At 46.2% G+C, this 16,097-nt stretch overlaps 1 protein-coding gene across 5 annotated transcripts in view; it reads right to left on the bottom strand.

The window, feature by feature from the left end:
* The window catches only part of LOC140207218 (uncharacterized), a 52,046-nt gene extending 39,851 nt beyond the window's left edge, over window positions 1-12,195 (bottom strand). For 4 of the 5 annotated variants that reach the window (XM_072275617.1, XM_072275619.1, XM_072275621.1 and 1 more), the window contains exons 1-2: window positions 4,576-4,663; window positions 69-240 (exon numbers count right to left, since the gene is read on the bottom strand). In XM_072275617.1, the coding sequence (XP_072131718.1) occupies window positions 69-138 (70 nt within the window). In that variant the 5' untranslated portion in view covers window positions 139-240; window positions 4,576-4,663. Of the gene's footprint in view, window positions 1-68; window positions 241-4,575; window positions 4,664-10,974; window positions 11,138-11,991 lie in introns of those variants that run through there. The other variant, XM_072275618.1, reaches the window with a different exon arrangement.
* Between the last annotated feature and the right edge of the window lie 3,902 nt (window positions 12,196-16,097).

Here is a 16,097-nt window from a genome sequence, read left to right as displayed (position 1 = left end):
ACACACAGAGAGTGCCACCCTCCACTCCGCCCCCCACCCCGCGCCACCGTTTTTTGTGCACCACTCACCTCGGGATGCCTTTCTCAGGATGCCTGAGTTCGTTTTTGCGAAGTTCATGTAAGTCTCGCTCTCGTCCATCCTGTCGAGGATTCTCAGCGTCTCTGAGCTCAGGAAAGGGAGGCAACCGTTGTCGGGGAGACAGAGAAGTCAGACCGACACCATCAAACAGCAGATGTGCAGCTGAGAGAGAAAGAAGGCAAGGGAGGTGAGGGGGTTGTTGCGGATGGAGTGGGATTGATGCTGTGCGAAACGGAGTTCGAGAGGGATATGAGCGCCTGGAGGAAGAGCAGTGAGAGTGGGGAGAAAGTGTTGGAGAGAGATAGTTGGAGGTCGCAGGTCGCTGGAGAGAGGGATCTGGCTCCTCCTAATCCAGCGGACTGTAATGTAGCCCCATGAACATAGTCATATTCTTGTTATTCCTCATTTTCACTAATAATGCCTCACTTCGACGAGTTATCTTATCTATACTGACTGTGAGCTGCCGTGACATTTTCTCTTGCTAGTAATGTCGCTCTTCCTCCTTTAAATCCTTCCACTTTCTGACGATAAAAATACGGAACCCCGAAATATTATGCCGTCCAGCTTTCTTCACTTGCAATCAAGTCTCAATAATCGCCACATTATCACAATTCAATGTATTGATTCGTGCCCTGAGCTCACCTGCCATTCTTTAAATCTTTCTGCATTGAAATGTACCCAGCGCAGGGGCACCAGTCCATCCTGCTTAACCTTTTGATTACTGCCTTCGTCTGAGGACTTTACAACATCTGTCTCCACACCGACTCTGCTATCTGCACTAGAACTCTGAATCCCTCCCCCTGTAACTCAAGTTTAACAACTCTCCCCAAAGCCCTCCAAACTTTCCCCAAAATACTGACAAATCTTCCCACTCAGACATTAGCAGCCCTCCAGTTTAGCTGTAAGAGTTCCATCTCTTCTGTACAGAACCCACCTTCCTTGACAAAGAAACAATGACACAAGGGGAAGATGAAAAATTTACAGCACTGCTCGGGCATGTCAGATTAGAGGGATTGTCTACCGAGGCTATATGGGTGGAGGCGATAAACAGGAAAGGTATGATCACATTAATGGGGTTACATTATAGACCACCCAATAGTCAGCGAGAATTGGAGGAGAAAATCTGCAGAGAGATAGCAGACAACTGCAGGAAACAGAAAGCTGTGATAGCAGGGGATTTTAATGTTCCACATATTGATTTGACTCCCATACTGCTAAAGGTCTAGACGAGTTAGAGTTTGTGTTCAGGAAAGTTCTCTAAACCAATATGTAGAGGTACCAACTAGAGAGGACGCAACATTAGATCTCCTATTAGAAAAGGTGTTAGGACAGGTGACGGAAGTGTATTTAGGGGAACACTTTGGTTCCAGCGATCGTAGCATCTTTAGTTTCAGCTTGATCATGGGTAAAGATAGGTCTGGACTTTGGATTGAGGTTCTAAACTGGAAAAAAAAAAGGCCAAATGTGAAGAAATGAGAAAGGATCTAAAAAGCGTGGATTGGGACCGGTTGTTCTCTGGCAAAGATGTGATTGGTAAGTGGGAAGCCTTCAAAGGAGAAGTTTTGAGAGTGCAGAGTTTGTAGGTTCCTGTCAGGATTAAAGGCAAAGTGAGTAAGAGTAAGGAAGCTTGGCTGCCGAGGGATATTGGAAGTCTGATAAAGAAGAAGAGAGAGATGTATAACATGCAAAGGAAACAGGGAGCAAACAGCGTGCTTGATGAACAGAAAAAGTGCAAAAAAAACTTAAGAAAGAAATCAGGAGGTCTAAACGAAGACATGTGGTTGCTTTGGCAGTCAAGGTGGAGGATAATCCAAAGAGCTTCTACAGGTATATGAAGAACAGAAGGATAGGGAGGGATACAATTGGTCCTCTTGAAGATCAGAGTGGTCGGCTATGTATGGAAACTGAATAAGTGGGGTAGACCTTAAATAGGTTTCTGCGTCTGTGTTTATGAAGGAAATTGATAGAGAGTCAATAGAAATGAGGCAAACAAATAGTGAGGTCATGGAATCTATACAAAATGAAGATCAGGAGCTGCTTGCTATCTTGAGACAAATTAGAGTGGATAAATCCATAGGACCTGACAGGGTATAGCCTCGAAGGAGACTACTGTTGCAGTTGTAGGGGACCTGGCAGATATATTTAAAATGTCTGTATCCACGGGTGAAGTGCCAGAGGATTGGAAAATAGCTCATGTCGTTCCCTTGTTCAAAAAAGGCAAAAAAAAAAGTAATTCGGGAAATAACAGACAAGTAAATTTGACATAGCTAGAAGGTAAATTATTGGAAGGAGTACTAAGAGATAGGATCTACAAGTATTTGTATAGACAGGGACTTATTATGGAGAGTCAACATGGCTTAGTACGTGGTAGGTCATGTTTAACAAATCTGTTAGAGCTTTTCGAGGAGGTTACCAGGAAAGTGGGTGTAGGGAAGGCAGTGAATGTTGTCTATATGGACAACAGTAAGGCCTTTGACAAGGTCCCGCATGGGAGATTAGTTGGGAATATTCAGTCGCTTGTTATACAGGGAGAGGTGGTAAATTGGATTCGACATTGGGTGAATGAAAGAGGCAGATAGTGGTAGTAGAGGATTGTTTCTCAGTATGGAGGCCTGTGACTAGTGGTGTGCCACAGGGATCAGTGCTGGGGTCCATTGTTATTTGTCATCTGTATCAATGATCTGGATGATAATTGCTAAATTGGATCAACGAATTTGCTGATGATACAAAGACTGGAGGAGTAGTGGACAGTGAGGAAGGTTTTCAAAGCTTGCAGAGGGATTTGGACCAGTTGGAAAAAATGGGCTTCAAACGGCGGATGGCGTTTAATACAGACAAGTGTGAGGTATGGCACTTTGGAAGGACAAACCAAGGTAGAACATACAAGGTAAGTGGTAGGGCACTGAGGAGTGCAGTATAACATAGGGGTCTGGGAATACAGAGACAAAATTCTCTAAAAGTGGCGTCACAGGTAGATAAGGTCGTAAGGAGTGTTTTTGGTACATTGGTTTTTATAAATCAAAGTATTGAGTATAAGAGTTGGAATGTTATAGTGAGGTTGTATAAGATATTGCTGAGGCCGATTTTGACGTATTGTGTGCAGTTTTGGTCACCTATTTACAGGAAGAATATTAGTAAGAGTGCAAATATGGTTTAGAAGGATGTTGACAAGAGAAAAAAGAGTTACAGAGAAAGGTTGAATAGGTTCGGACTTTATTCCGTGGAGCGTAGAAGAATGAAGGGAGATTTGACAGAGCTGTATAAAATTATGATGGGTATAGATAGAGTGAATGCAAGCAGGCTTTTTCCACTGAACCTAGGGGAGAGAGAAACCAGATGTCAAGGGTTAAGGGTGAAGGGACAAACGTTTAAAGGGAACATTATGGAGACGGTTCGACAGACAGAGAGTGGCGGGAGTGTGAAATGAACTGCCAGATAAAGTGGTAAATGCGGTCGCACTTCTAATATTTAAGAAACACTTGGACAGGTTCATGGCTGAGAGGTTTATGGAGGGATATGGTCCAGGTGCAGGTCAGTGGGACTATGCAGAAGAATGTTTCGGCACAGGCAAGAGGGGCCAAAAGGCCTGTTTCTTTGCTGTAAACTTTCAATGATTTTCAATAGTTTTTTCATGATTCCAAGTTCTGAAGCCCTCCCACTTACACCAACTCTTGAACCACGTGTTAAGCTGCATGACTTTCCTTTGTCTGGCCTCACTGGGACTGGTAGTGGTCCTGTCATTTAATTAAATTAAATTCAATAGCTATATTTAACAGCTTTAAATTCAATATATTTAATTTAATTGCTAAATCCGTGACCTCACTTTGCAGGACCACCTCCCTATACATATCGATTTCATTGGTAACTATGTAGACCAGGAGCTCCGGCTGCTCACTCACACAGTTAAGAATCATAGAGAAGGAATGGTGAGCTGAGAGAAGCGGAAGGAAGGGGAGGAGAGTGGAGGCCACAGAAAGGGTGTTCAGATTGCAGCCTTTTGAGCAGAACGTGTGAGTTACCATTTTTGCACCCTATCTCTGACTGGAGTCTGCATAAAGGCCGAAATTCTCCGACTTATCTCTATGACTCAACATAGAGACAGAACGAGGCTATCTCCATGCAATCCCATCACACTCTCCTGGAATAACATACTGAGTGACGCTCCCTCCACACCGTCCCATCACACATTCCCGGGGTCAGACTCGGAGTGAATCACCTTCCACACCGTCCCATCACACACTCCCGGGGTCAGACACAGCGCGAATCTCCCTCCACACCGTCCCAACATACACTCTGGGGGTGAAACACAGAGTGAATCTCCCTTCACACCGCCCCCATCTCACAGTCTCGGGGACAGACTCGGACAGAAACTCATTCTACACCGACCCACCGCACCTCGAGTCAGACAAGCGAATTAACCCCCGCACCATGGCAGCACACTCTACTGGAGTCAGAAACTGCGCGAAGCTCCCTCCCTGCCCCAGTCTCCCAACTCACCAATACCCAGAACGTTGGCCTTCTAGTAGTCCCGAATTGTGTGTGTCTCTCGGAGATGGCGTGTATGTGACCGGATGGTGCGCTGAGGGAAGAGGAAGGAAGGGGAGGGGAGAGGAGGCCAGTGAAAGGGTGATGAGACTGCAGCCACTGGTGGTGAAACCACACAACCGGTTTGTGCATGTCGAGCTGTGGAGAGGCTCAGAACCTGGTGACAGATATCCGTTAGAAGGGCGGGGGGGGGGGAGTGTAGCACAACGCGTAATTTCTCCCACATAGTCACCACAATTGCCTGTGAACACAGAGGGAGCCGTGTGGGGACGGGGGAGCGACGGGGATTGTCAGGGCTTTTCAGGATGGAGCGTGTCACGGAGAATGGGTGGACCGTTAGAGGATGATGGAGACGGCGAAGTGAGGGAGTGGGTACCGGAGACGGGGTAGCTCGCAAGGGAGGGAGGGGTGACGGAGATTCGCCAGATTCCCTGATCTGCCTAGGACCCTGCTCGTCCCACACGTAAAGTCCAAACCGCTCTCTGTTTTTTTGTTCCTCCACAGAGCAGGGAGCGTAAGTCACTAAGAGAGTGGATCTCCCTCCACAACGTCCCATCACACACTCCCTGGGTCAAACATAGAGTGAAGCTTCCTCCACACTGTCCCATCACACACTCCAGGGATCAGACACAGAATGAAGCTTCCTCCGCACTGCCTCATCACACACCCTCGAGGTTTGACACAGAGAAAATCCCCCTCCTTACTATTGCATCACACCACACCCTCCTCCATGGCCAGACGTAGAGAGAAGCTCCTTCCACACTCTCCTATTACACGCCTTCGTGGACGAACTTAGATTTAAACTCTCTCGTTCCTTCTTTCTGTTCTTCTCCACTCGGAAAAGAGACGGTGTGTCCGTCTAAGCTAAATTCTTAGTCATGTAAGTCTCGCTGCCGTCCATCCTGTTGAGGATTATCTGCCTCTCGGAGCTCCAAAGGGGAAGGGTTCTTTGTCTGAGTAAGTCCGTGTTGACATGGCAGTCAGACCGACACCAAAAAACGGCAGATGAACAGGCTGATGAAGAGAGAAACCAAGAGCTGGAGGTGGGTGTAATTCTGGGCTTAGAGACAGAAACATAGAAACCTACAGCTCAAAAGAGGCCCTCGGCCCGCAGAGGTGTGCCGAGCATGTCACTACCTTTGAAATAACAAGGGTGACCCATATCCTTTATTTTCCTAAGCTCCATCTACCTATCCAAAAGTCTCTTATAAGACCCTATTGTGTCCGCCTCCACTACCGTTGCCGGCAGCCCATTCCAAGCACTCGTCACTCTCTGAGTAAAAAAAAAAAACAATCCCTGACATCTCCTGTGTAGCTACTCCCCAACACCTTAAACCTGTGTCCTCTTGTGGTAAACATTTCAGCCCTGGGAAAAAGCCATTGACCATCCACACGATCACTGCAACTCAGCTTCTTATACACTTCTATCAGAACACCTCTCATCCTCCGACGCTCCAGGGAGAAAAGGCCGAGTTCACTCAATCTGTTTTCATGAGGCATGCTCCTCAATCCAGGCAACATCCTTGTAAATCTCCTCTGCACCCTTCCGATTGTTTCCACATCATACCTGCAGTGAGGCGACCCAAACAGAGCACATTACTCCACTTGGGGTCTGAGCTGGGTTCTATAAGGTCCCACACAGGAGGTTAGTGTGCAAACTTAAAGCACACGGTATTGGGAGTAAGGTATGGATGTGGATAGAGAATTGGTTTGCAGACAGGAAGCAAAAAGTGGGAATAAACGGGACTTTAACAGAATGGCAGGCAGTGACTAGTGGGGTACCGCAAGGCTCAGTGCTGGGACCCCAGTTGTTTCCAATATATATTAATGACTTGGATGAGGGAATTAAATGCAGCATTTCCAAGTTTGCGGATGACACGAAGCTGGGTGGCAGTGTTAACTGTGAGGAGGATGCTAAGAGGATGCAGGGTGACTTGGAGAGGTTAGGTGAGTGGGCAAATTCATTGCAGATGCAATTTAATGTGGACAAATGTGAAGTTATCCACTTTGGTGGCAAAACCAGGAAAATAGATTATTATCTGAATGGTGGCCGATTAGGAAAAGTGGAGGAGCAACGAGACCTGGGTGTCATTATACACCAGTCATTGAAAGTGGGCATGCAGGTACAGCAGGCGGTGAAAAAGGCGAATGGTATGCTGGCATTTATAACGAGAGGATTCGAGTACAGGAGCAGGGAGGTACTACTGAAGTTGTACAAGGCCTTGGTGAGACCACACCCGGAGTGTTGTGTGCACTTTTGGTCCCCTAATCTGAGGAAAGACATCCTTGCCATAGAGGGAGTACAGAGAAGGTTTACCAAATTGATTCCTGGGATGGCAGGACTTTCATATGATGAAAGACTGGATGAACTAGGCTTATACTCGTTGGAATTTAGAAGATTGAGGAGGGATCTGATTGAAACGTATAAAATCCGAAAGGGATTGGACAGGCTAGATGCAGGAAGATTTTTCCCGATGTTGGGGAAGTCCAGTACGAGGGGTCACAGTTTGAGGATAAAGGGGAAGCCTTTTAGAACCGAGATGAGGAAAAACTTCTTCACACAGAGAGTGGTGAATCTGTGGAATTCTCTGCCACAGGAAACAGTTGAGGCCAGTTCATTGGCTATATTTAAGAGGGAGTTAGATATGGCCCTTGTGGCTAAAGGGATCAGGGGGTATGGAGGGAGGGCTGGTGCAGGATTCTGAGTTGGATGATCAGCCATGATCATACTGAATGGCATTGCAGGCTCGAAGGGCCGAATGGCCTACTCCTGCACCTATTTTCTATGTTTCTATGTTATATCGCTGCAATATAACCGTTCGGCATCAAAATTCAATTCTACGATTAATGAAGGTCAATAAACCATATACCTACTTAACGACAGAGTCAACCTGCGTAGCTGTTTTAAGTGTCATATGGACCGTCTCCAGGATCCATCTGATATTCCACACTGCCGTGTATAACCATTAACGGTATTACATGGTGGAGGATTACAAGTACCTCCGGATACGAATTGATAATAAACTGGACTGGTCTCAGAAACTGAGGAGGCCTACAAGAAGGGTCAGAGCCGTCTCTATTTCCTGAGAGGACTTTGGTCCTTTTTATCTGCCGGACGATGCTGAGGATGTTCTACGAGCCTGTGGTGGCCAGTGTTATCATGTTTGCTGTTGTGTGCTGGGGCAACAGGCTGAGGGTAGCAGACACCAACAGAATCAGCAAACTTATTCGTAAGGTCAGTGATGTTGTGGGGATGGAACTGGGCTCTCTCTCGGTGGTCTCTGAGAAGAGGATGTTGTCTAATTTGCATGCCATCTTGGTCAATGCCTCCCATACACTACATAATGTACTGGATGGGCAAAGGAGTACATTCAGCCAGAGACTCATTCCACCGAGATGCAGCACAGAGCGTCATAGGAAGTCATTCCTGCCTGTGGCCATCAAACTTTACAACTCCTCCCTTGGAGGGTCAGACAGCCTGAGCCGATAGGCTGGTCCTGGACTTATTTCATACTTAAATGGCATAATTTGCATATTACTATTTAACTATTTATTACTATTGCCTATTACTATTCTCTTACTATTTATTATTTCTATGACTATTACTATTTACTATTTACTAATAGTAATATTACTACTACTATTTCTATTACTATTTATTATTTATGGTGCAACTGCAACGAAAACCATTTTCACCCGTGATCAGTAAAGTATGACTATGACTATGACTATGGCCATGGCTATATTCTACCATCATATTTGATCTACCAAAATGAGCCACTTATCTATATAACCATATAACAATTAATGCTCGGGAACAGGCCATCTCGGCTTTCCTAGCCCGTGCCGAACCTAGTCCCACCGTCCTGCACCCAGTCCAAAACCCTCCATTTTATTGCCGCTCCATATAGCTATATGATTTAACTTTAAATGACAACAGCGAACCTGTCCCAACCACTTCAGCTGGAAACTCGTTCCACCCAGCTACCCCTCCCTGAGTAAAGATGTTCCCTCTCATACTACCCCTAAACTATTGACCTACAACTCTCAACTCATGTCCTCTTATTTGAATCCCCCCACCTCCAAATGCAACAAAGCACGTCCTTGTCAACTCTATGTATCCCCCTCCTAATTTTAAATGCGTCTATCAAGTCACCCCTCAACATTCTGCTCTCCAAAGAATAAAGACCGAACTCGTTTAACCTTTCTCTGCAACTTAGGTGCTGAAACCATAAAACCGAGATGAAACCCAGGTAATATTCGAGCAAATCTTCCCTGCACTATCTCTATTTTGTTGATATCTTTCCTATTATTCTGTGACCAGAACTGTATACAATACTGCAAATTTGCCCTTACCAATGCCTTGTAAAATTTCAACATTGCGTCCGAACTCCAATACTCAATGCACGGATTTATAAAGGCCAGCATCCCAAAAGCTGTCTTCAGCACACAATACACAAGAGATTCCACTTCAGGGAACTATGCACAATTATTCCGAGATCCCTTTGTTCTACTGCATTCTTCAATGCCTTACCATTTACCACGAATGTCCTATTTGGATTAGTCCTACCAAAATATATCTCCTCACATTTGTCAGCATTAAACTCCATCTGCCATTTTTCAGCCCTCTTTTCTAACTGGCCTAAATCTATCTCCAAGCTTTGAAAACCTACTTCATTATCCACAAACAACAGGAATTCTGCAGATGCTGGAAATTCAAGCAACACACATCAAAGTTGCTGGTGAACGCAGCAGGCCAGGCAGCATCTGTAGGAAAAGGTGCAGTCGACTATTCAGGCCGAGACCCTTCGTCAGGACTAACTGAAGGAAGAGTGAGTAAGGGATTTGAAAGTTGGAGGGGGGGGGGAGATCCAAAATGATAGGAGAAGACAGGAGGGGGAGGGATGGAACCAAGAGCTGGACAGGTGATAGGCAAAAGGGATATGAGAGGATCATGGGACAGGAGTTCCGGGAAGAAAGACAAGGGGGGGTGAAACTCAGAGGATGGGCAAGAGGTATATTCAGAGGGACAGAGGGAGTTCATTATCCACAACTCCACCTACCTTAGCATTCTCTGCATATTTACGAATCCAATTTACCACTCTATCTTAACATAAAATAGTCAGAGGAACAGAGGGAGAAACAAAGGAGAGAGAGAGAGAGAGAAAGAATGTGTGTATATAAATTAATTAACGGATGGGGTACGAGGGTGAGTTGGGGCATTAGAGGAAGTCTGAGAAGTCAATGTTCATACCGTCGGGTTGGAGGCCACCCAGACGGAATATAAGGTGTTGTTTCTCCAACCTGAGTGTGGCTTCACCTTTACAGTAGAGAAGGCTGAGAATAGACATATCAGAATCGGAATGGGTTGTGGAATTAAAATGTGTGGCCACTGGGATACAGATCACATCATTGAAATAGACCAAGGTAAATCAATCACAGAATGCAGAAAAAAGTGCCACAGTTACAGAGAAATTGCAGTGCCGGCAGACAACAGGGGCAAGGACCGGGTAGAGGTAGATTGTGAGGTCAATAGTGCATCTTATCACAGTAGGTGACCGTTCAATATTCTGATAACAGTGGGATAGAAGCTGTTCTTGAGCCTAGTGAGACCTGCATTCTCATGTTCCCTCCGATGGGAGGGTGCAGAAGAGAGAATTTCCGGTGTAGCTGGAGGTGGTTCTCTAATGCTGCTGGCTGCTTTACCGAGGCAGGAAGCGTAGACAGAATTCATGAAGGGGAAGCTGGTTTCAGAGCTGTGCTCAGCTCTGTCCACAACGGTCTGCAGAATCTTGCGGTCACGGGCAGAACAGTTTCTATTTTTTGAGTGAGGAACCAGGGCAGCCCACTAGAGCAGTGCAGTCGAAGTGAGGTATTGGAAAAATCAATTAGGCATTTAATGCTTCCAGTTGGTAGCCTACTCTGTGTAATGGTGAGGGTTGCAGGGAATTTGATGTGTTCAGATTGGAAGATAAAATTTACGCTGGTTTTAACAAGTTCATAGTGAAGACCCAGATGGCAGATTGAAGATTGATGAAAGGGAGGTGGAGAACGAAGAAGAAGGATCGAAGCGGTGATATGGGAGGGGAGAGGAAGATAGGGAGAGTAGAAAACAGAAGAGGAAGAATGTAACTCGATGGCGTGAGACCCATGGAGTCTTGTCAAGATGATTTGACAGGTATTAGATTTACCGTACATGGAATTTAACAAAGATTTAAGCGGCTTGAACAAGGCTATCAAGAAGGGCTCAGATGATAGACTGGTCTGGGGATGATGTGGAATCCAAGGAGATCTGTCTGACCAGTTTGATTGTGGATGACCGATCAAGACGGGGTGATAAATGTAACGTACACAGCTCTGGAAGATGGTGTGCGACGCTGGGAAGGATGGTTGATTGGAGAGACAATTGACTCGGCGGTAGGAGGAAATGTTTAATGTTATCGTTCGTTTCTCAGACTGGAAGCCCGTCACTAGCGATGTTCACCAAGGTGGCGGGACCAGTATTCTTTGTCAACTATATGGAATAATTGTAGCAGATTATACAAGATGCTGTTGGTGAGCTTGCAGAGAACACTAACGTCGGTGGTAAATAGAGAAGACAGTTTTCTCTTAAAGTGGGATCTCGATTAGCTGGTGAAGTGGCCGAGCAGGAGCAATTGCAATTCAGTTCGGATAAATGCGAGCTATCGTAGTTCAGGCAGACAAACAACAGGGTAGGGCATTTACGTTGAATGGAGGAACCCCGGGAAGTGTTATAGAACAGATGGACACGGGGCTACAGGTACACGGTTCCCAAAATATGAAGACATTTGTTATCAGCACGGTGGAGAAGGCGCCTGAAGCGCCGGACTTTATCAGTCCGGACACTGAGTACGGGAGTCGAGAGGTGACGTTGCAGTTGTACAAGACGTTGGTGAGGCCGCTCTTGGAGTACAGTGCGCAGTCCAGGTCGCCCTGCTCGAGATAGCATACCACTGAGTTGGGAAGAGTGATGGGACATTTACTGGAATACTGCAGGGACCCGAGGGATGAGTTATGGAGATGAGTCAAACAGGTTGGGAATTTACAATTTGGAGCTCAGGGGTGACCTTACAGAGGAGTATAAATCCAAGAGGGGCACAGATAGGGTAAATGCGCAGAGTCAATTTAATTACGCTTGGAGAATCGAGTATCAAAACGCACAGGGTTTGGTGACAGCAGAAAGAGATTTAATTGTGGACCTCAGTGACATTTTTTTTTTACCCAGATGGTTGTCCGTCTATGGAACGAGCTGCCAGAGGAAGCAGCGATGCAGATGTATTGGAATTGAAAACTTGTACGTACAGCACGTGACCCCTTCGGAATGACGTCATTAACGTGAACTCTAACCTGCTTGTGCAGTCGCTGATAGTTCGGCGGTTCCCGAGGCAATGGGCGGATCTTCAAAATCACTGATGAGAAGTCCCTCTTTCCGACCGTTCAGCACTGAGTGGGCTGATGTTAGACCGGCTGGGAGTGAAAGAGAGAGAATGAGGGAGAGAGAGGAACGGAAGGGGGCGAGCCGAAAGACTGAGGATGGAGAGGAGAATTGATAGTAGGCAGAGAGGGGGGTAAGATATGGGGAGAGAGCGCGCTCTTAAGTGGGGGAAAAAGTGATGAAGAGGGGCAAGTGCGGGGAGAAAGACGTGGAGACACAGGGTGTAATGTATAGTGGGAGGGGTGGGAGAAGGAAGGTGAGATATTACGGCGGTGGGCGGGAAAATAGGATAGAATGGGGGGTAGAGAACCGGTAAAGGAGCAAGAGAGAGTGGCGAAAGGAAAGAAGGGAGCGAGGTTATGAATGAGGATGGACTGGGGAAATGTGAGAGGGATAGGAAAATATTGAGGGAAATAGGGGTAGAGTGACGGCAGAGACTGGGGAAAGAGAGGATTAGGATTATAGTATTTCTATTAAGCTTTCTTAACCACCCTATCCACCTGTGAGACACCTTTCAGGGATCTGTGGACATGTACCCCCAGATCCCTCTGCTCCTCCACACTTCCAAGTATCCTGCCATTTACTTTGTGCCCTGCCTTGGAGTTTGTCCTTCCAAAGTGTACCACCTCACACTTCTCCGGGTTGAACTTCATCTGCCATTTCTCAGCCCACTTCTGCATCCTATCAATGTGTCTCTGCAATCTGCGACAATCCTCTACACTCTCCACAACACCACTGACCTTTTGTGCCGTCTGCAAACTTGCCAACCCTCCCTTCTACCCACACATCCAGGTCGATAATAACAATCACGAAAAGCAGACGTCCAGGATCCAATCCTTGTGGGACACCACGACACACAACCCTCCAATCCGAATGTGCCCTCTCCACCACGACACTCTGCGTCCTGCAGGCAAGCCAACTGTGAATCCACCTTGCCAAACGTCCCTGACTTTCAGAATAATCCTACTGTGTGGAACATTGTCAAATGCCTTACTATGGTGGTCGTTACAGAGACTTGGAAGCTCAACGTCAGGAATGGTTAGTTATAGAGCAGTACTTTCGATGCTTCAGAAGTCACAGGGAGGGAGGCAAAACGGGAGGGGCGTGGCACTGCTGATCAGAGATAGCGCCACAGCTACAGAAGGAGAGGCTGTACTTCATCTAGTATTGGAAAATGCACCTGGTCGGGTGCCAGGTGTCTCAGTGGGTGAGGTTAAGACCAATCATAGGATAAGACCAAGAATAGGACCAATCAAGTGTGACAATGGAAAAGTGTGTATGGAGCCGGAGGATACAGTGAGGTACTTAATGGATACTTGGCATTGCAGGGATGACTTTCAGCGGACCGAAAAGATTGGGCATATGGGTATATCGAAAGAGGATGTCCCGTAGTTTAGGAAATGATTTGGAGAGGCATAATATGATTCGGAATAGGCATAACGGCTTTGTCAAAGGCAGGTCGCGCCTTACGAGCCTGATTGAATTATTTTGAGGATATGACTAAACACATTGATAAAGGTAGATCAGTGGATGTAGTGTATATGGATTTCAGCAAAGCATTTGATGAGGTATCCAATGCAAGGGTTATTGAGAAAGTAAGGAGGCATGAGAGACAAAGGGGAATTGTTTTGTAGATCCAGAACTGGCTTGCTCACAGACGGCTGAGAGTGGTTATAGACTTGATGACCCGTGCTGTGCCTCTGGGATCTGTTCTGGGAGCCCTACGTTTCGTGATTTTTATAAATGACCTGGATGTGGAAGTGGAGGGATGGAATAGTAAATTTGCTGATGACATGAAGTTTGGAGGTGTTGAGGATAGTCTGGAGGGCTGTCCTGTCTCGTTCCGCAGTAGGAAATTAAGTATTGCTCTCTCTGTCTTCGGGAACTCGACGTATTGAACATCTTTCACAAACACTTCCCGTGGTTCTTTGGCAGTATGCGACTGAGTCTATACGGGGAAAGTTAATAATAACCTGTTCTCACAATCTTTTGCCTGCGATCTCCTGGCATATAGCATTATCATCGAAAAGGATAGAATCAGAGAGGTTAGGAAAGCTTTTAATTGGGTAACGGCAAATTATGAGGCCATCAGTCTGGAAATTGCGGGTGTGAATTGGGATGTTGCTTTTTTGCAGGAAAATGTACTATGGACATGTGGTCGATGTTTAGAGATCCCTTGCAGGATGTTAGGGATAAATTTGTTCCGATGAAGAAGATAAAGAATGGTAGGGTGAAGGAACCATGGGTGACAAGTGAGGTGGAAAATTTTGTCAGGTGGAAGAAGGCAGCATACATGAGGGTTAGGAAGCAGGGATCAGGTGGGTCTATTGAGGAATATAGGGAAGCAAGAAAGGAGCTTAAGAAGGGGCTGAGAAGAGCAAGAAGGGGACATGAGAAGACGTTGGCGAGTAGGGTAAAGGAAAACCCCAAGGTATTCTTCAATTATGTGAAGGAAAAAAGAATGACAGGAGTGAAGGTAGGACCGATCAGAGATAAAGGTGGGAAGATGTGCCTGGAGGCTGTGGAAGTGAGCGAGGTCCTCAACGGATACTTATTTTCGGTATTCACCAATGAGAGGAACTTGATGATGGTGAGGACAATATGAGTGAGGTTGATGTTTTAGAGCATGTTGATATTAAGAGAGAGGAGGTGTTGTAGTTGTTAAAATACATTAGGGCGGATTAGTCCCAGGGGCCTGACGGAATATTCACCAGACTGCTCCACGAGGCGAGGGAAGAGATTGCTGAGCCTCTGAGTACGATCGTTATGTCCTCGTTGTACACGGGAATGGTGACGGAGGATTAGAGGGAGGCGAATGTTTTCCCTTTCTTCAAAAAGGTAGTCGGGATAGTCCGGGTAATTATAGACAAGCTTGCCTTTTGTCTCTGGTGGGAAGGCTGTTGAAAAATATTCTTAGAGATAGGATATATGGGCATTTAGAGAATAATGGTCTGATCAGGCATGGTTTTGTGAAGGGCAGATCACGTCTAAAAAGCCCGAGAGAGTTATTTGAGGAGATGACCAGGCATATAGATGAGTGTAGTGCAGTGGATGTGATCTACATGGTTTTTCGTCAGTCATTTGACAATATTGTACACGGTATGCTTATTCAGAAAGTCAGAAGGCATGGGCTCCTTCAGGAAGTTTGGGCCAGGTGGGTTCACAATTGGCTTGCCTGCAGAAGGCAGAGGGTCGTACTGGAGGCAGTACATTCAGATTGGAGGGTTGTGACTAGTGGTGTCCCACAGGGATCTGTTCTAGTAGCTCTACTACTGAGAGTTTTATTCAAGAACTGGTTGTGTGGGTAGAAAGATGGGTTGGAAAGTTTGCAGACGACACAAAGGTTGGTGCTGTTGTAGATAGTGCAGATTCGAAGATTGCAGAGAGACATTGATAGGATGCATAGTGGGCTGCGAAGTGGCAGATGGAGTTCAGCCCGCAGAAGTGTGAGATGGTACACTTTGGAAGGACAAACTCCAAGACAGAGTACAAAGTAAATAGTAGGATACTTGGTAGTGTGGAGGGGCAGAGGGATCTGGGGGTACATGTCCACAGATCCCTGAAAGTTGCCTCACAGGTGGATAGGGTAGTTAAGACTGCTTATGCGGAGTTCGCTTTCATAAGTCGAGGGATAGAGTTTAAGAGTTGCGAGGTAATGATGCAGCTCTATAAAACTCCGGTTAGGCCGCACTTGGAGTACTGTGTTCAGTTTTGGTCGCCTCACTATAGGAAGGATGTGGAAGTATTGGAAACGGTACAGAGGAGATTTACTAGGATGCTGCCTGGTTTAGAATGTATGCATTATGATCAGAGATTAAGAGAGCTAGGGCTTTACTCTTTGGAGGGAAGGAGGATGAGAGGAGACACGATAGAGGTGTACAAGATAATAAGAGGAATAGATAGAGTGGATAGCCAGCACCTCTACCCCAGGGCACCACTGGTCAAAACACGAAGACATGGCTTTCTGGTAACGGCTGGGAAGTTCAAGAAGGATATTAGAGGAAGGTTTTTCCATCAG

Source organism: Mobula birostris, chromosome 13, assembly GCF_030028105.1.
Source record: "Mobula birostris isolate sMobBir1 chromosome 13, sMobBir1.hap1, whole genome shotgun sequence".
Taxonomy (NCBI): Eukaryota; Metazoa; Chordata; class Chondrichthyes; order Myliobatiformes; family Myliobatidae; genus Mobula; species Mobula birostris.
Note: the sequence above shows the minus strand (reverse complement) of the source record. Positions and strands in the feature narration are given on the sequence as shown.